This window comes from Mesocricetus auratus, unplaced genomic scaffold, assembly GCF_017639785.1.
Source record: "Mesocricetus auratus isolate SY011 unplaced genomic scaffold, BCM_Maur_2.0 Super-Scaffold_100013, whole genome shotgun sequence".
Lineage (NCBI taxonomy): Eukaryota > Metazoa > Chordata > Mammalia > Rodentia > Cricetidae > Mesocricetus > Mesocricetus auratus.
Window position 1 is genome coordinate 67059126 of NW_024429196.1, and position 17393 is coordinate 67076518.

General features: G+C 42.2%; 1 protein-coding gene across 2 annotated transcripts in view; it reads left to right on the top strand.

Annotated features, from left to right (window-relative positions):
- Window positions 1-14198, top strand: part of Stmnd1 (stathmin domain containing 1) — a 98080-nt gene extending 83882 nt beyond the window's left edge. The window contains exons 2-6 of one of the 2 annotated variants that reach the window (XM_040755917.1): window positions 1547-1589; window positions 2960-3140; window positions 7398-7549; window positions 12699-12830; window positions 13495-14198. In XM_040755917.1, the coding sequence (XP_040611851.1) occupies window positions 1572-1589; window positions 2960-3140; window positions 7398-7549; window positions 12699-12830; window positions 13495-13779 (768 nt within the window). In that variant the 5' untranslated portion in view covers window positions 1547-1571 and the 3' untranslated portion in view covers window positions 13780-14198. The remainder of the gene's footprint in view (window positions 1-1546; window positions 1590-2959; window positions 3141-7397; window positions 7550-12698; window positions 12831-13494) is intronic. The other variant, XM_040755916.1, reaches the window with a different exon arrangement.
- The last annotated feature ends 3195 nt before the right edge of the window (window positions 14199-17393 follow it).

Below are 17393 nucleotides of genomic sequence, written 5' to 3' on the forward strand. Positions count from 1 at the left end.
GATGCTACCAGAGGAACAGACCCAACAGGATGTGTGGTTGAATAAGTGGATAGGTGGTTTGATGGGTGGAAAGATAAATGTATGACAAAGGAATACCTGCATGAGACTGGGCAGCTATGCAAAACTCGATAGGATGGGACAAGAAAGGGCAGGCTAGAGGTGAAACAGCAGCCCATAGGCACAACTTCTTCTCCCTCAGATAGATGTCGGGTGTACTCCAGAAGCCTTTCAACTGTCAGAAGAGACCCACACAGATGGTTTAAGGAATCTCTTCTACTTTAGGTCAATTGGTTGTAGATGAAATTATATCTACAAAATACCTTTGCTGTAATACTTAGATTACAGTTTGACGGAAAAACTGGCTACTACAGCCTATCCCAGTTGATACAGACATGACTATCACAATTGTCTTCTTTATTACTTGGTATTTCAATGGATTTTTTTTACATGTTAAACTACAAAACCAGTATTTTAAAAAATACTCTTTTTTAAAACAGTGGTATCTCTAGTTTCACACCTGATTGATGATTGTGAACTTATTCATCTTGGTACCCCCCAGTAAGGCTCAGAATGGTGGCTTTTATTTAGCAGTCCCTCCCTTTGGATTAGACTAAGACTTCCCTCAAGCCCTCAACTCTGAATCCACATAAAAATTACATAACCTGGGGATGTAACTCAGTGGTATTACATTTGCCTACAACCCACATACAAGACTCCAAATTTGATTTCCAGTAATGATAAAAAATAAAAGAAAATGATAAACGAATATACTTCTAATGTGCAATCACACCGATTGAACATATTTTCCAAAGAGAGGAATGGGAAGGGGTCAAACCAGACTTGAACTTCTCTTCTTCAGGTTGGACATCAGACACATGTGGTGGCAAGATGTGGACCTCAGGACTTGGTCAGCTCCCCCCCCCCAGCTTTGTTGGTCCTAGCTGTCTATGATGCTGGCAGGAATTTCATCAGCAGATGTTCCGTGTTCATATTTTCCTGACATCCAATAATTTCCACTACAGTATAGGCTTCACCCGTATGGCTTCTCACTGTGCCCTTTCAGGAGCACACATGCAGCATGTTAATGCTGCCACAAAACTGTCTGTCTCCCTAGGCTTTCCTTAGTAATCTTGGTGGAAGCCTCCATCATCCCATTGTCTTATATTCTAGACACCTGGAAAACTAGCATCATGTGAATGATGTTAAGGACTGTTCCCTGAGGGAAGTACCCAGGTCTCCTTGGAAATGCCCTTTGATGCCTGTGTCCATGGATGACTAAACGCAGAAAAAAATGCTTTCCAGGTGGCTGTGTACAGGCAGGTTCTCTATAGCTCTCATTTGAAAGCAGTCTTCCCAGTAGTTACAATGAACCATTGATGGATGCCACCAGGCCAATTCCTGATGGTTTCCAGGTACTCTTCCTACTATCTCAAAGCCAAGTATTTGGCTTCCTTTTAACAGTCCTTACCAACCACAAACATTGTCCTTTTCTGACCATATCACAAGTTTTTTTTAATATGCCCTTTGCTCTTATTTTTGCTACCAGGTTTCACTGCAAATTGGGCTAAAGGATGTTAGCAAAATCTGTGGTAATGTTTTGTTTATACTCTAACAAAGCTTGCATGAAGATCAGAGGGCAGAGCTAGCCACTAGCTAACCATAGAGGGCTGGAGGTCTATACAGCTAGACAGGAAGTGAGATATCTAGGTGGAGAGAGGAACATAGGCATGAGGAGACAGGAACTTGGTCTCTCTTCAGTCTGAGGGTTTTTTAGAGGTAAGGGCTCTAGTGACTGGCTGCTCTGCTTCTCTGATCTTTCAGCTTTCACTCCCTAATGTTTGACTTCAGGCGTTTTATTACTAAGACCTATTAGAACACATGCTACAAATATCCATGCCACAATGTGAATGTTTTATTCCCTTGCATGTTCTCTAGCAGATTAGTTTGTCAACTTGAAATTTAGCTTTACACAAACTCTCAGAGTAGAATGCTGAGTCCTTTGCTAGAATTTAAACTCATGTCCCATTGTCTAATCCCCAATGGAGTCATCATTTCCATTTGAAACCTCATGGCAACAGTTTTTACTATCAGCATTTCTATTGGTATTCTGGACTTCTGAGCTCCCTTCATGATTTTCCAGTGAACTCTGCTTACAGCATTCTAGGATTTCTCTAGCCTCTATCTCCAAACTTTTCCAAATTTCTCCCATAATCCAGTTTCATAAGTTTCTAAACAACATAATCAGAAGTCACAGTAATGAGCCTACTTCTCAGTATCAATAACTTTCCATGTCAGTAAGTCTTCTGTTACTATGACAAAAATGTGTGAGATAAATGACTTAAGTGGGAAGGATTTATTTTTGCTAGAAGTTTCAGACATTTCAACCCATGGGCCCTTGGTCCTTTGCTGTGAGGCAAAGCATAAAGATAGAGAGATTGAGAGAGCAATGCTTCTCATCTTATTGCAAATGGGAAATAGAGAGAGAGCCAGAGAGTGGGGGGTCTAGAGACAAGATAACCCTCAATGACCTATGTCCTCTGTGTACTACACCCTAATCCCACTCAGCTATGGCTCATCAAGGAGTCATTGCATTGGTGAGATTATCATTCTCATGATCCAATCACCTTTCAACAGGGCTACCAGCTGGGAACCAGGCCTTAATACATGAACTTTTAGAGATATTTTACATTCAAACCATAACCCTTTCTCTGCCTGTCTCTCATTTAAAAAACCGTGATTGCATCTGGGGTTCACGTGAATAATTCCAATAACCTGGCCATTTTGAGAGCATTACTAAATCGTATCTTCTAGGTCACTTTGCTATGTAACATAGCATCCATAGGCTGTGATTACTAATCAGACTACTGCAGACACTAATTGGTAAGTGCTCTCAAAGCAGACCCTACTATATTGTTCTTATTTTCCTAAGAAATCTCAGCAAGCTGTTCTCTTTTCACAGGCTGATGTCAGAGTGACTTCTTCCAAAGAGAATTACAGCCCCCAAACTGAAGCTGTATGGGTCAAGGACACTGTAGACAATGCTGAAAGTCTGTACCAACAAGCCCAGATGGGAAGCTTGCCTGGGACTATTCCAGAAAGTTCTCCAGCTCCTAGTAAAACAAATGGACGAGTAAATTCAGGTAACCTTTGCCTCTGTTCTTGTTGCTCTCCACAGATATCTCGTAGACCCCTATATATATGGTATATATATCTGATGGCCCACTGATCACTTCTTGTGGGGTCTTAGTGTGCTTTAAATGGCAAGATTCTTATCTCTGAGACATTAGAATTTAGTCTTAGGCCTTTATTGTGTGATTAAATAATGTTAGCCATTAATCTTGTGGATGAAGTAATTAAAGCCATCTTAAAACAACAGCAACAGCAAGAGCCCTTGTTGAGAATGGAAAACACATTCTAAGAGTAGAAATCACATGGCTTAAGGGTATGTATGGCCCCCCTATGTTGTCATCTTCTTAAGGGAAAGGGTTCCATTTGCAAGAATAAATAAAACCTTCCTTAAATTGTCCCTCCTTCTCTCCCCATCGACAACATGAGCAAATACACAGTAAAAACATAAAAGAAGTAATTATGGTCTGGTGTGCTATTTAAAATCTATTTGTGGTCCTTCTGATGCAATGCTGTGGTTTCCCTTCCTTTGACTCTTCTTTGCTGTTGAGTGATGACATCTTATTTATAGTTGCTCTGTATTTGGAACAAAGTGAACAGCACAGATCTGGAGGGAAAGAACATTGTTTTAGCTTAGGGGGAAACTTTTATTCCACATCCCTGTTGTTCCCTCTCTCACTACAAGTTAAGATTGGAAAATAGCTGGGATAGGGGCCAGAGTGTTGACTTAATAGTTATGAGGACTTATTGCTGGTACAGAGGACCTGGGTTTACTCCCAGCTCCCATTTCAGGTAACTCATTAATACTTGTACCTCCAGTTCTAGAAGATCTAGCTGATAAAATAATGTTTGTGTGCATGTGAATGCATATAGGTGCATGTGTGTATATGGAGACTTAAAATTGACATCAGGTATCTTCTTCAATTGATGCCTCCCTTATAGGGAAAGCTAGAGCTGACTATTTCAACTAGCCAGATGGCTCTAGGGAGTCCATTCTCTGCTTCCTGCATGCTGGGATTCCAGGTGTGGTATCGCATCCACCCAGCTTTTTTGGGTTCTTGGGGTACAAACTCTAGTCCTTATGCTTGCACAGCAAGTGCTTCAGCTGCTGCCCAGCCACCTTCCCAGCCCCTTTTTTTAATATTTTAAGACTTTGATATATTCTGAGCATCTGTTTCCTACACTGTTCCTCCATTTTGGGTGTTTTTATGTTCTCTAAATTGACTATGGTAATCTAGCACCCCCTTCATATGATGGCTAATCTCAATTGTCAACTCGATTGGGTTAAGGTAAATCTAAGACATGCCTGAGACAGAAACATCTCAGTTGAGTCTATGAGGATGATTTCAGAGTGGGTGAACTGAGGAGAGGAGACCCACAGTGGATGTGAGTGGTGACGTCCATGAGCTGGGGTCATAGAGGAGAGGGGGAAAGATAGCCACCAGAGCACAGCCTGCACATCTCAGTCAGTGTCACAAACCAAGCTGCTCCCAACGTTATGCCTTATCTTTGAGATGACTGTACTTCTCCCAACTATGAGCCAAACTAAAACTGTCCCTCCTTCCTTAAGTAGCTATTTGGTCACAGCAATGACAGAAGTCATGAATGTACTATACTACATAGCAAAATAGAAACATGAGGTTATTTTTAACTCTGACCCCAATGTGCTCCAATGTTTCAAGAAAACAGGAGAACAAGTTTCCTGAGAATCTGTCTACAGTAGTTGCTATATAGGCTAAGACAAATATTTTAGTAGACTCACAAGATGGCTGGAAATGGTTACATTCATTTCTTGATGTTAGTGTCATCCTTTTGGAAACATCTGGGAGAGAGATGGAATACTGGTGGTTTAGCTACTCCTATATCATAGTTAGGAGAGAGAGTAGTGAGCATGAGAACTTGCTGTTGAAATTGGATTCAGTCCTAGTTACCACCATAACTAGTCTCACCCCCTTGAGCAATTAGCCTCTATCTTATCAGTGTGCCAATTGGTAAAATAGAGACAACAGCATCTCTCTCACAGATCTGTGTCTGAAGTGAATGGGATGCAGAATACGAAGTGCTTAGTGCAGTACAGGTGAATAAACACACAATAACCAGTAGTTATTACTATGTTAATAGCCCTTCATGGCAAGTCCATTTTTTTTTTTCATTTGTTTTCATTTGGGCTTTGAGATGGGGTCTCAAGCAGCCAAGGTTGACATGAAATTCCTGATTCTCCTGCCTCTACCTCCTAAGTTCTAGGTTTACATGCATGTGTCCCCACTCTGGGTAGGCCCACCTTTTTAATAATAATGACAATAAAATCATTCTTATTCCATGGAAGGATTTATCTGTGACCTGTACTTTGAATTTTCATGCATGTTACCAAGGTTCCAGTCTGCTTACATGTGTGAGCACTTTCTTTTTTGTTTTTTGTTTGTTTGATATGTTTTTTGAGATAGGGTTTCTCTGTTTAACAGTCCTGACTGTCCTAGAATTCTCTCTGTAAACCAGGTTGGCCTCAAACTCACAGAGATCCACCTGCATCTGCTTCAAGAGTGCTGGGATTAAAGGTGTGCACCACCAATGCCCGGCTTGAGCACATTCTATGAGACCCAGCCAGAGCTGCATTTCACACACCTACAAGGCTGAAGAGTCAGTCCTGGAAAGTACTGAGCTGGTTGGCTCTTGACTGGTGCCAGGTGACGCTCAGTCAAGCACCCTCATGACAGGTGGACTAATGGTCTGAAATGAGAAACAGCTGGCCAGCATGTGCACCATCTCTGCATGTGTTTTCAAACCACAAAACACCATGAAAGCTGTCTTTGTGTCCACGGAGTTTAGGAACAGCTGTGAAACACAGCTCCATCTACTGAACACAGTAGACTTTTTGAGCAGAGCTCACTTCAGAGGGCTCTGCACAGTGTCATTTCTGACTTGGGAAGCAGAGCCGTCTTTGTGCCAACAAGCCTGCACCCTTTATTTTATGATCTGATGGTGTGGGGGTGGCTGTTCTTGCGCATGGATGGTTTGCAATGTGGAGGCCTGCCTTGAGAGTACAGTTCGTAAATCCACTCCTGTAACTGGCTCCAGGCTTCATCTTTAAAATCATTAATGAGATCTTAGCTGATAGCGCTCTAGTTCCAGTTATGGTCCCGTTCAAGGGCTCCTTCCTAAAAGGTACGGTTTTCCTAGGTAGATTTAGCAGATGGTGAAACTGTACACCAGGGTTGCGGAACCAGACAGTCCTTGGCAACTTCGTACTGTTTACCGTTTGTATACAAAGCATAGAAACCAAACTGCAGCTCAGAAGAGTCTCCAGCCTCAGCTGCTGTGGAGCGCTGCAATTAGTGGAGCAGTTCGACGTCATCTGACCCAAGTGTGTGAGTTGTTGTTACAACAAAGAGGCTGTACATAGCAGCACGGGGACAGGACTTTATTCTGCTCAGATGAGACTGCCACGTAAAGAATAGATTATGCTGATGCGTTTGCTCTGCAAAGACAGCAAAAACTTGAACTTCAAAGATTGCAGAGCTTGATAAGGAAACCAGATAACGGGGCTGTGAAGACAGGCATGACCAACCTGAGTTCAGTCCTCGGAACAGGCATGGTGGAAGGACACAACCAGATCTCTCGGATTCTCCTCTGACCTTTACACTCATAAAGCGGCACACGAGCATACACTCGCACACATAAAAAAATATATAAATATAAACAAATGATAAAAGTGTTTTAAAAGAAACTAGATATTTAGACAAATGTGTTGAGACAGGCTTTGATTCAGTGACTTGTATAAGGTACCCATTTTAAAATTATTTACTGTGCGCGTGTGTGTGTGGGAGAAGGGTGCGTATGTGTATTGTGTGTCCTAGAACATGTACAGGTGCAAAGGAAGCTAGAAAAAGATGTCCCCACGTCCTTCTCTATCACTCCCCACCTAGGGGCTCTTGCTGGACCCAGCAAGACTCATGGTCCTCCACTATGTAAATGCAGCTTGTCTTTTTTTGATTATATGTTATGCTGAATTAAAATTGTCTTATTCATATAAAAAAAAGACTCATGGTCCTCTTGTTTCTCTCCCCTGTCCCCTACAGTGTTAGGGTTGTAGGCATGACAACCATGCCAGACATTTTACATGGGTGCTGAGGATTTGAACTTGGGTCCTTGTGATTTTGCAATAAGCTCTCTTACCCACAGAGCTATCTCTCCAGCCCCAATTTATTTTAGAATTTGAGTGATAAACTCTTTATTCTTAAATCTCTCTTTCTTTGTGCTTTTCCTTTTGGAAGACCCAGTGGCCAATGGAATAATCAATAAACCCCAACTCCTGGAAAGTCGGGAGCGACCGAAGTCATCAGACATCCTGGAAGAGTTAATTGTCCAAGGAATCATACAGAGCCGAAGCAAAGTGTTTAGAAATGGAGAGTCATATGATGTCATGGCAAGTGATTTTGTAATTAACATTTGCTTATACTTGAAATTAGCAATAAAGTATGATTGATCACAACTCATTATTTCCAGTATATAGGACCTACAGTATAAATGATAGCATTTGTCTAAGCCAGATTTTTCCTCTGTAAATTCACTTATTTCTCTGCACACTATGATTCTCCATGGATGCAGAATCACCCCAATCATTGATGATTAATGAAGCCAATAAAGCATTCCTTGGGCTTTACTAAATTTGGACATAATAAGTCCCAGGAAATAACTAGCTTTCACACTCTCGACCATTTTTGTTAATCATTGCCTTGTAGAATATAAAACTAAAGTGTGGTTTATCCACAAGGGAAAATGCAGCTATGCCTACATGGAAACACTTGCAACCATGAGGAACTAAGAAGGTTCCAGAAATTTGTCGTGCTGTTTCTGTTCTCTGTTGATTCATCTTGTTTCATTTGTTGCTGTTCAACATTAATGTGAAAAGTACTTTTCCTCTGATTTTAACTGATTCAATGGAAGTCTCCAGCTCTAATTATTCCAGTGCACGTGTGTGTGTGTGTGTGTGTGTGTGTGTGTGTGTGTGTGTGTGTGTGTGCCTGGCATACATGTGGAGGTCAGAGGACAACATCAGAAGCCAGTCCTCCAATGCTTCCCATCTATATTGGGACATTGGCCTGGAACTTTGCCACACAGGCAGGCCCACCAGTTTCCAGGGATTCCCCTGTTTCCTACACCCATCTCATCACTGGGATTACAGGTGTGTCCCACTGTGTCTAGCTTTTTATAGGAATTTTAAGGCTCAAAAAAATTTTTCACTCAGGCTGAGCCATGTCTGCAGCCCTAAAATTTTTAATAAGTTCTCTATAAAACTCTGAAGAGAACTAAATATTGTGTTTGTTCCTTTATTTTTAGACCAAGACTCCCAGTTATCACTTGACACACAGACAAAAGAGAAGTTAGATTGGGCAGAGTGGGGGAGGGGCAATGTACAGGAGCCCGAGGGAAAACGAATGGAAAAGGAAATAAACAGAAAGGTGAAAGTAGAGAGCAGATGTTTAATAAAACTTCTATAGAAAACAGTTGGTAGTGACTACCTCAACAAGGTCTGTAGGTCAGTTCACTAAATGCTTAAGCTAATATCCTACTCTGTATAGGGAAAATTGAAGGATTAAAGTCAAAATGACACTCTTAGTACACAAAACAAAGCAGTGCCTGTAGAAAGTATGTGCAGAAAGGGAGAGAGGTTGCCAACATTCAGACTATCATCAGACAGCCAACAACAGTAAGAGGAAATAGGAAAAGGAGAGGGTAAGACAGGAATCATATATCACCATTTGATAATTAATCTCAATTGTCAACTTGATAAGATCTAGAATCACCTAAGAAACTAACCTTTGGGCATGCCTGGGAGGGCACATCTTGATTATGTCTCTAGAGGTGGGAAGAACTGCCCGCTGTGGGCGGCACCATTCCCTAGGCTGGGATCCTAGACTGTATGAAAAAGAAACAAGCGTTTATCACTCTTTTCTTTTTAGCTGTGGATGCAATGAGATCAGTTGCTTGATTTTCCTGCAGCTAAGACTTTCTTGCGTGATGGTCTGTACCTGGAACTGTAAGCCAACAAGCCCTTCCTTCCTGAACTTCCTTTATATCACAGTTATAGAAAAGTAAAATGTCATTTGACATTCCCACATTATCACCCTGTGGCCCATAGTTTGGACAATGATAAATATCTGGTTGCATTTGAAAATATGAGAAAAACAGCTCTGTAACAAGGAAGGGGAGATACTTTTTCGAGAGTCTCTGGGGGACAGAAAAAAGAAAATGATGTCAAAAGATGGGAGAGCAATTCAAATGGAGGAAGACATGTGGAAACACTCTGTTGCTAAGTGACGCCTCCTTAAGGAAGATGCAGTAACTCCTTGATGCAAACACTGGTGGGAACAAAATTACAACTTACCTTATTGAGCCAGTCACCAGAGGTGAATAAATTCTGACTTTTATCTAACAAGGGAGTGCACAGGATGATTAGCATAAGATATTGTGGAAGAAATCTATTCATGACAATGATGTGAATTAAAGGTTAATTCTGTTCTAATATAGGATAGGATTGGATAGAATAGAATAGAATAGGGAGCATGAATAGGACCCCCTCAGAAGAATTTCATGTCACAGGTCACAGGAATACCACAATTCTTTTTCTCTGTATGGTATTAGACTCACATGCCCCAGCGTAACAGGCCAGAGTACCAGCACACAGCCCTGTGTGTTTTGTTGCTCAGTGTCCTGGGTTTTAACCTGACATTGGAGTAAGTCACTTAGGAAGATTCCAAAACTCCCAGAAACCAGACCTGAGCATCAGGCTTGGCTCTCATGCTTTCAGAATCTTCTAGATGACTGTGGGCAGCACAGCCAAGCCCCACCCCTTCTGACACAAACCTGCACCCGAAACTGGGTGCATTATCAGATGGGAAGGGTTGAAGCATTTGTGATTGTAGTCCACACTCCTTTGTTGCAAAAGAGAATACTAAAATATTCCTGGAAATACATTTTCATGAAAAGAGAGCAAGGTTGTCTCCAGAAAATCTCCAGAATGAGGAGGCAGTATGGGTTCTGGGGCCACAGACCAAGCCTCTTCAGCTCACAGGAGCTTGAGTGTGTAACACAGAACATGCCTTAGGCATTTGGGGGAAAGTTGGGAAACAATATGAAAAGATCACAGTTAAGATTGAAGGATGGTTGGGATCATATAAGGTCTGCGAACTTACACTGTTAATACTTTGAAGTAGTTGGCATTTTAGAAAGCTTCATGATTCATTAGAAATTGCACCAAGGAATCAGATATACAGAGGAGATGATTTTAAAATGGACACAATGCCAGCAGGTATCACAGTGCAATGAATCCAGTCTAGCATTCAAATAGCGTCTCTTCCCTGCTCTAGGGAATTGCAGCTCAGTTTGCTTCTGTGTCCTGTTGCGCAGCCTAACTGCTCTCAATCCCACCATCCTCTTGGGTCTGCTGACCAACTGTTAGGATCACGGGTGTGTGCCACCATGCCTAGCTGGAAAAATGTGAATAAATGTGTGAGAGTACTTTAAAAGTGAGATCTACAGTGTGGGTCACAAACACTGAAACTCTGGACATAGGTCTGTCCTCTTCCTTCAGTGTTTTCCCTTGGAGTATAATAGAGTAAAAGATGCTAAAAGTGAGTCACCATCACTCTTCTAAACTGGGGCATCTTAGGAAAACAGTCAATCCCGACTTATCCATGGAAAACCTGTGTTCACCATAGCACCCTTTCGTCTTCTTTCCCAAATTTTTATGGCTTCTGTAGTCCTCTCTGGATTTTCAAGCATGTTTGTACTTTGAACTGAAGTCAGCTGAAATGCCACACCTACTTATGTCAAAGATTCTGCATTCTGATTGATTAGACCATGGTGACTGTGGAGAGTTGGAATGCTGCAGATTGAGAGCCTGTCTTTAGTCCTCCTCATAATCACAGATTGCTCCCCTCTGTCTCCTACCTGGCATCCCTGTCACTTTTGGATAAACCCTTGGAAAGCATCACTACACTTGACACATCTAGCCCCCACCAATCCAGAAGCTAAGTGTGTCATCAGATAGTGTCTAAACCAACAGGACCAATGTCCCTGCTTTGCTGAGCAGTGCATTTGGTAAATACACTGATTCATGACTGTCTTTGTTCTGCTACCACGAGAGATGATGCAATAACTTTCATGAGAGAATGCATCATTCAATGCACCCTGGATCCATGTGTACAGGTCACCGCAATTCAGATTTTGCTCAGAATAAACTAGCCCTCATTCCCATTGGAGCAAAAGCTGTGTTTCATATGACAGTAGTAGTAGTAGTAGTAGTAGATTCTGTGCTTGCATGAGAGTTAAAATGATAGGAAATAAATATTAAGAAGGAGTTGGGGAGCAGGTAAGTGCTTGCTGTGTAAGCATGAAGACCTGAGTTCAAATCCCCAGTACCCGTGTAAAAAGCCAAGCATGGTGGCTCAAGACTGCAATCCAGTTCTCAGGAGAGAGAACAGGCAGATTCCTGGAGCCGCCTGAGCAGCTGGTCTTGAAGAATCGGTAAGCTCCAGGCACAGGGAGAGACCCTGTGTGCCCACTAGTTTTATGTCAACTTGACACAAGCTAAAGTCTTCTGAGAGGAGGGAAACTTAAGAACCAAAGGTCATAAAACCAACATAAATGAGGGCTGGGGGAACTTGCTTTAACGAACAGCACACTTCCCATCTAGTGGAAAACCTCATACCACACAGAATCATCCAGTGGTTGTAAAGAGCCATGATTTCAGTGAAGGTATTCCTTTTCAAAGGCTTCTGAGATGGGGCTAGAAGGATGGCTCACTGGTTAAGAGAACTGGCTGCTCTTCCAGAGGTCCTGGGTTCGATTTCTAGCACCAGTGGTTCATGTCATAGCCATTTGTAACTCTAATTCCAGGAGACCCGATGCTCACTTCTAGTCTTTTGGGGTACAGCATGCATGCACACAGTGCACAAGCATTTAATTTTCCATTGTAAATTCATGCTATCAAACTGTATTTTTGGAAGAGAAGGCAAGTTAAAAGTTCATAGCCCTTTATTATGATTTTACTTTTTACTTTTTGTAACTACATGAGTAACTAGAAAGTCATTATCATTTTTTCTGAACTACTGAAAGAATAGTCATTCATATAAAATGGGAAATTTTTACTGTTGTCATGAAAATATTTGTCAAATACCAATGGCAAGGCCTAGCATGGAATCATTGCTTAATAACAATTAATAATCTCTCTCCATCATAATATCAAAAAGTAATAAAAGCTAATTTCTATCCAAGTGAAAATAATTGGTAACACACTGAATATTATGAAATCAACTGCTGTCATTGAAGACTATAGGTCAATTAACTAAAGTAAAACTGAGTTTCTTACATTGAGCTAGACTTAAACACACACACACACACACACACACTATAATTCTCCTATTAACAGATTCCATGTTTCTGTTGCATTCATTTGCCACTAGAAAATTTATATTTTGAAATTTGCATTTTAAACTGTTTTTCTCGCCTGCTCATCTCCTAGGCCAGGATAATAATCGCTTCTCCATTAAAAGCAAAATGTCTTCCTCCAGGTGGACGCTGCTGAAAAGTCACTGAGAAAGCCACCAGCCAGACTGAAAAAGCTCAGGGTGAAGAAAGAGGTAAAGGATTTCACAATCCAAGACATAGAGGAAAAGATGCAGGCGGCGGAGGAGCGCCGAAAGGTAAGGGCTGGCGGTGGGTGCTAGTCTGAGGCGCTGACCGCCTGCCGAAACCAGCTGCTGCCAGACCTTGCCCATCGGCAGCCTTAAGACAAAATGTGCCTTTGGTGCACTGCCTCCAACGGCCTGTATGCTTCCTGTGCTCCACACTTGGTTTGTTCTTGAAGATTCTTTCTGTGCTGTGCAAGAATGGGTCAGCGCCGTGAACTCGATTGAAATGTGCGGTTTCATCTGTACAACCTAAGTAAACACCGTTCAGTTCTTGAATTAAGTCAAGTTTAGAGGAAATTTCAATCGGGGTTAGAGGGAGGAGGACAACCTGGGTAGGGGTGGGTACTGAGCCAAGTGTGGGTTCTGACGACTGTCAGATCAGCTCCTGCACTTTTAAGTAGCAGAGTCCACAACCCAAAGCCTGTCATTCCTCCAGGACACAGCGTTAGTCTAGTCTCCTTCATTTTGCCTCCATATTTGGTAGCCTTGGGAGGAAGGACTAGACTATAAACTCTTTCTTGTCTCTCTCTACATGGGTTCCCCAAGGTCTGTGCCAAGCCTCAGTGGTTGAATCACACAAATGAAAGTGATTGTAGCACACAATATGAATGAGAGTGTGAAGAAAATAAAATCACCAGGCTTCATTTTCTCTTTCTTTTTTAATGCGACTTTGCAGACAAAAAAAGAAGAAATAAGAAAACGGCTACGGAGTGACCGACTTCTGCTCACCGCTAAGCCTTCAGATGCAGCTGAACCAGGAAGGGTGGAGGTTCCGTTTGCAAAAGGCCTCCCAGATGTGAGCACCCCTGCTTTGCCGAGGTCCTACATGCAGGAAGGAGAGCCGCTCAAAAGGAAGAAGAGCGAAAGTGAGGTAGCCCGGATGAACAGGAACGAGCCCTGTACAGGGTTGGGGGTTGTGGAGTCAGACATATATTACAACCAAGAGGATGACATATTCTGATATTCCTTTTTCAAAATGAATCTCACAAAGCTGTCCATTCTCTCCAATTGTGACAGTCATAGTGTGTCTCCTGGTCTTTAAAAAGTGACTGTGGCTCTACTCGCTGGGCGTAGGGATGTATGTGAGCAGCAGGGGATGAATTTTAGCTGAGTGAATTAAAGGAGGGGTGGGGGGTCACAAGGTCAGTGTTCTCCTTCAGAGTGCCTTCCAGCAGTAGTTAGGGGCCAGACCCCACCAGCCTCCATTGCTTGTGCCAAAAGAAATTCTCCCTTGTCGGTTCTGACCTTGGCCACACCCACTGATGAATCCTTCATGACAAGTTGCATCCATGTGCATTAGGTATGCTAATAATCTGTGTGTTTCTTGTGTTTCCCCTCTTTGCTGTAAAAAAAATTAATAAATAAAGCAGTATCTTGAAAGACGGCTTAATCACAGTTTTATCTACATAATTTAAGTAATCTATATCCAGCGGTCAAGGTGACGTCAATTATGAAGAGTGGGTATAGTGCTAAATGGGACAGCACACACCCATCCTGTGAGCTGCGCCAGCTTCCATCCTTAGCACCGCAAACAAACAAAAACAAACCAAGGGAGAATTGTGTAAAGTAGCGCACACTCTTCATGTTGAAGAAGAAAAACTGACTAGGGGAAGAATAGGAGGGACTAAGGAGACTGAGGTTCCACCCTGTGGGTCCACTCTTCCCCACAGGCTCTGAGCTCCAGAGCTTGCCACTCTCATCTCATGGAATTATTTCTTTGTTCTCCAATCCCATGTCCACCCACATCCATTCTGAAGATCTCATCCTTTTGTTTTCACACTTTTCTCCTGCCCCTAACTACTTTGGACTACCTTATCCATCCTCATTCAACAGTTCTCTCAACCTATGTATAGCTGAGGTCTGTTTAAGACCTTTGCTCCACCCTGCCTGGCCCTTACATTTAATTGTCAAAATACATATTGCCAGTGTCCGTGGCTCAGTTGGATGTTGAGATACACTGCTAACTGGAAGATCAATGGTTTGATTCTACTCTTGTGCTGGGGTTGTAGCTTAGTTTGTAGAGTGCTTGCCTTGTATGCACAAACCCAGGGTTCCATCCCTAGCACTACATAAACTGGGTAATACACGCCCATATCTGAGCACTTAGGCAGTGGAAACAAGAGGATCAGAAGTTTGTGATGGACCTCAGCTACATAATAAATTCAAGGCCAGCCTGGGTTACATGAGAGACTGTCAAGGTCTCTGAGTTTCTGGTAAGGAACTTAAATTTTCCAGTTCACCAAAACTGGATTTCTACTAGTTCCTTGGAATCAAGGGACACACACACACACACACACACACACACACACACACACACACACACACACACGCACACACACACTAGCCTATTGGTATTTGCATATGCCATGCCCTATTTTCTTTCCCTTCGTGGCTATTGGGGAATGCCTTCTGGTTTCTCTTGTGTCACCTCAGAGGTCACTTCCTCAACCTCTGCTCAGTGCACTGCCTTCTCTCCTGTCTCTCACCTTCACACATACCACTCTGTGTAGGAATGCCTGGCACATGTCCTTGACAGTCGATTATTTTCATTCCTAAAGTGGTTGTTCTTTGACAATGGTCTGTCTTTTGTATCTTGGAGAGCTGGAGAGTGAGTGCCAATTGTTTAATTCCAATACATCTTCTAGAAGTAGGAGTGACCTTTCCCACTGGGCTCCAGTAGCTGGGAACAGTCCTTATTTGACCTAGGGACTACTGAAGCTATTTAAGCATCTCCAGTTTGACTTCCTTTGGGATGTTGCAGAAGGGCACTCTGGGTGTCTCTTTGTTCAAGACTTTAGATATCATCAGACCGCTGGGCAAGGAAGTCATTGTAGAATCAATACCCATTCAAGTCTGGGTCTACCCTTAGTGTGGCTTCGGAAAAGTATACAAAATCTGTGTCTCTGTCTTGTCTGCTCATTCCAATAATCTCCATTAGAGAGATGTATCAAATGAAATCACATATTTAAAAATGCACTGTAAACTAGGATATGCACCCAATATTTATAGTACATTATTCAAATGTTGCCACATGTGAGCAACACAATGTTTTATTATTCAGCATCCTATGATTCTTCTGAGAGGGTGATCCCACGGTGACAAGTGCCAGTCTCACAAAATGGTAGAGTAGCTATAACAATTACACGAGGAGATAGGACAAACTGAGTATCACTTCCGTGTCTCAGAATAACGTGTAAATCATCACAAAATATACTCAGTCAAGCATATAGTACCTGCAAAATTAAATTCCGTGAATACTGAAATAATGGTTTTTCCTGACATCCTGTGCCCTGGTTTACAATTCTGAAAGTGGCTTGAATGGCATGTTTGTTGAATTAAAAGATGACAGTGATTCCTCTGTATCTATGAATATCTCATCCAAAGACTCAACTAACTGTGGGGAGAAAATATTCAGAAAGTCAACAGCATCTGTGCTGAACACATATAGCCAGTTTTCTTGCCATCATCCCTAAACTACCTAGTATGATAGATGTTTTATGATTTAATGCATGCCAGGGGATATTCACCAAGCATACAGCATTTTATGTGAGAGATAAAGCATCCCTAGATTTCAAGACCCATGGGTATCTCTGGAACCAGTCCTCCCATAGATACAGAGGGTTGGCAATGTAGTAGATGTGGAAATTATCATTGGCACTCGGGCTTGAAACACTCTTTGCTTATGTAGAGTTTAACGTGCAGAAATGTAGCAGGAGCAAAGCCTTTATGGTCAGTGTACTTCTTAGTGAGAACTTGGAAAGGATGTGGACTCTGCATCCCAGTGAAGAATCTTGAGTAATAGCTGCTTATGTTCTTAATGGTACCATTCACATCAGCGGCATGGAAGAAATGTGATTAGACCATCTCACCGGTAAAGTAGTTTTAATGAAACTGTCTGTAAATGTTTCAGGTAAGTACACTATTTAAGATATAAATGCACCATTCTTAACACTCTACAGTGGACCATTATTAGGGAAAAACATTTTCTGTCTTTTCCTCATTCTCATCTGCTTGTTAAAACTTATATTTAAATCAGTGGCTCTTGAGGTATTCCCTGGGAATCTACAGCAACTGCAGCCTGAGAAGCAGGTAGGCTAACTGCAGACCTTCACCTCTCCCTCAGGCCCCCAACTCTCAGCCGGAGCTTTGCAGCAGATCATCTGGACAATCAGCAACCCTTTCATCCTTCAGACTACCATTTTTAAGCTTAAATGTACTGTTTTTAGCTGTTGTCTCTGACCTCCTGAAGCTTGATTATAGGATTTTATTTTCAGCCTATTCTTGGCTTCATATGTCGATGTGGATCTTTTCCTCTAACCACTGAGGTTTTAATTTGTCCGTTTCACTTTTGTGTGTGTGAGAGCTTTGCCTGCATGTATGTGTATGCGTGTGCATCACACAGGTGTTTGGTGCCCAAAAAGACTGAAGAAGGCATCAGATCCTCTGGAACTGGAGCTACAGTTGCATAGGTGCTGGGAACTGAACCCCAGTCCTCTGCAAGAGCATCAAATGTTCCTAATTGCTGTGCCACCTTTCCAGGTCCTGAGGCTGCTGTCTGTAGCCTCCTCTTGAAGT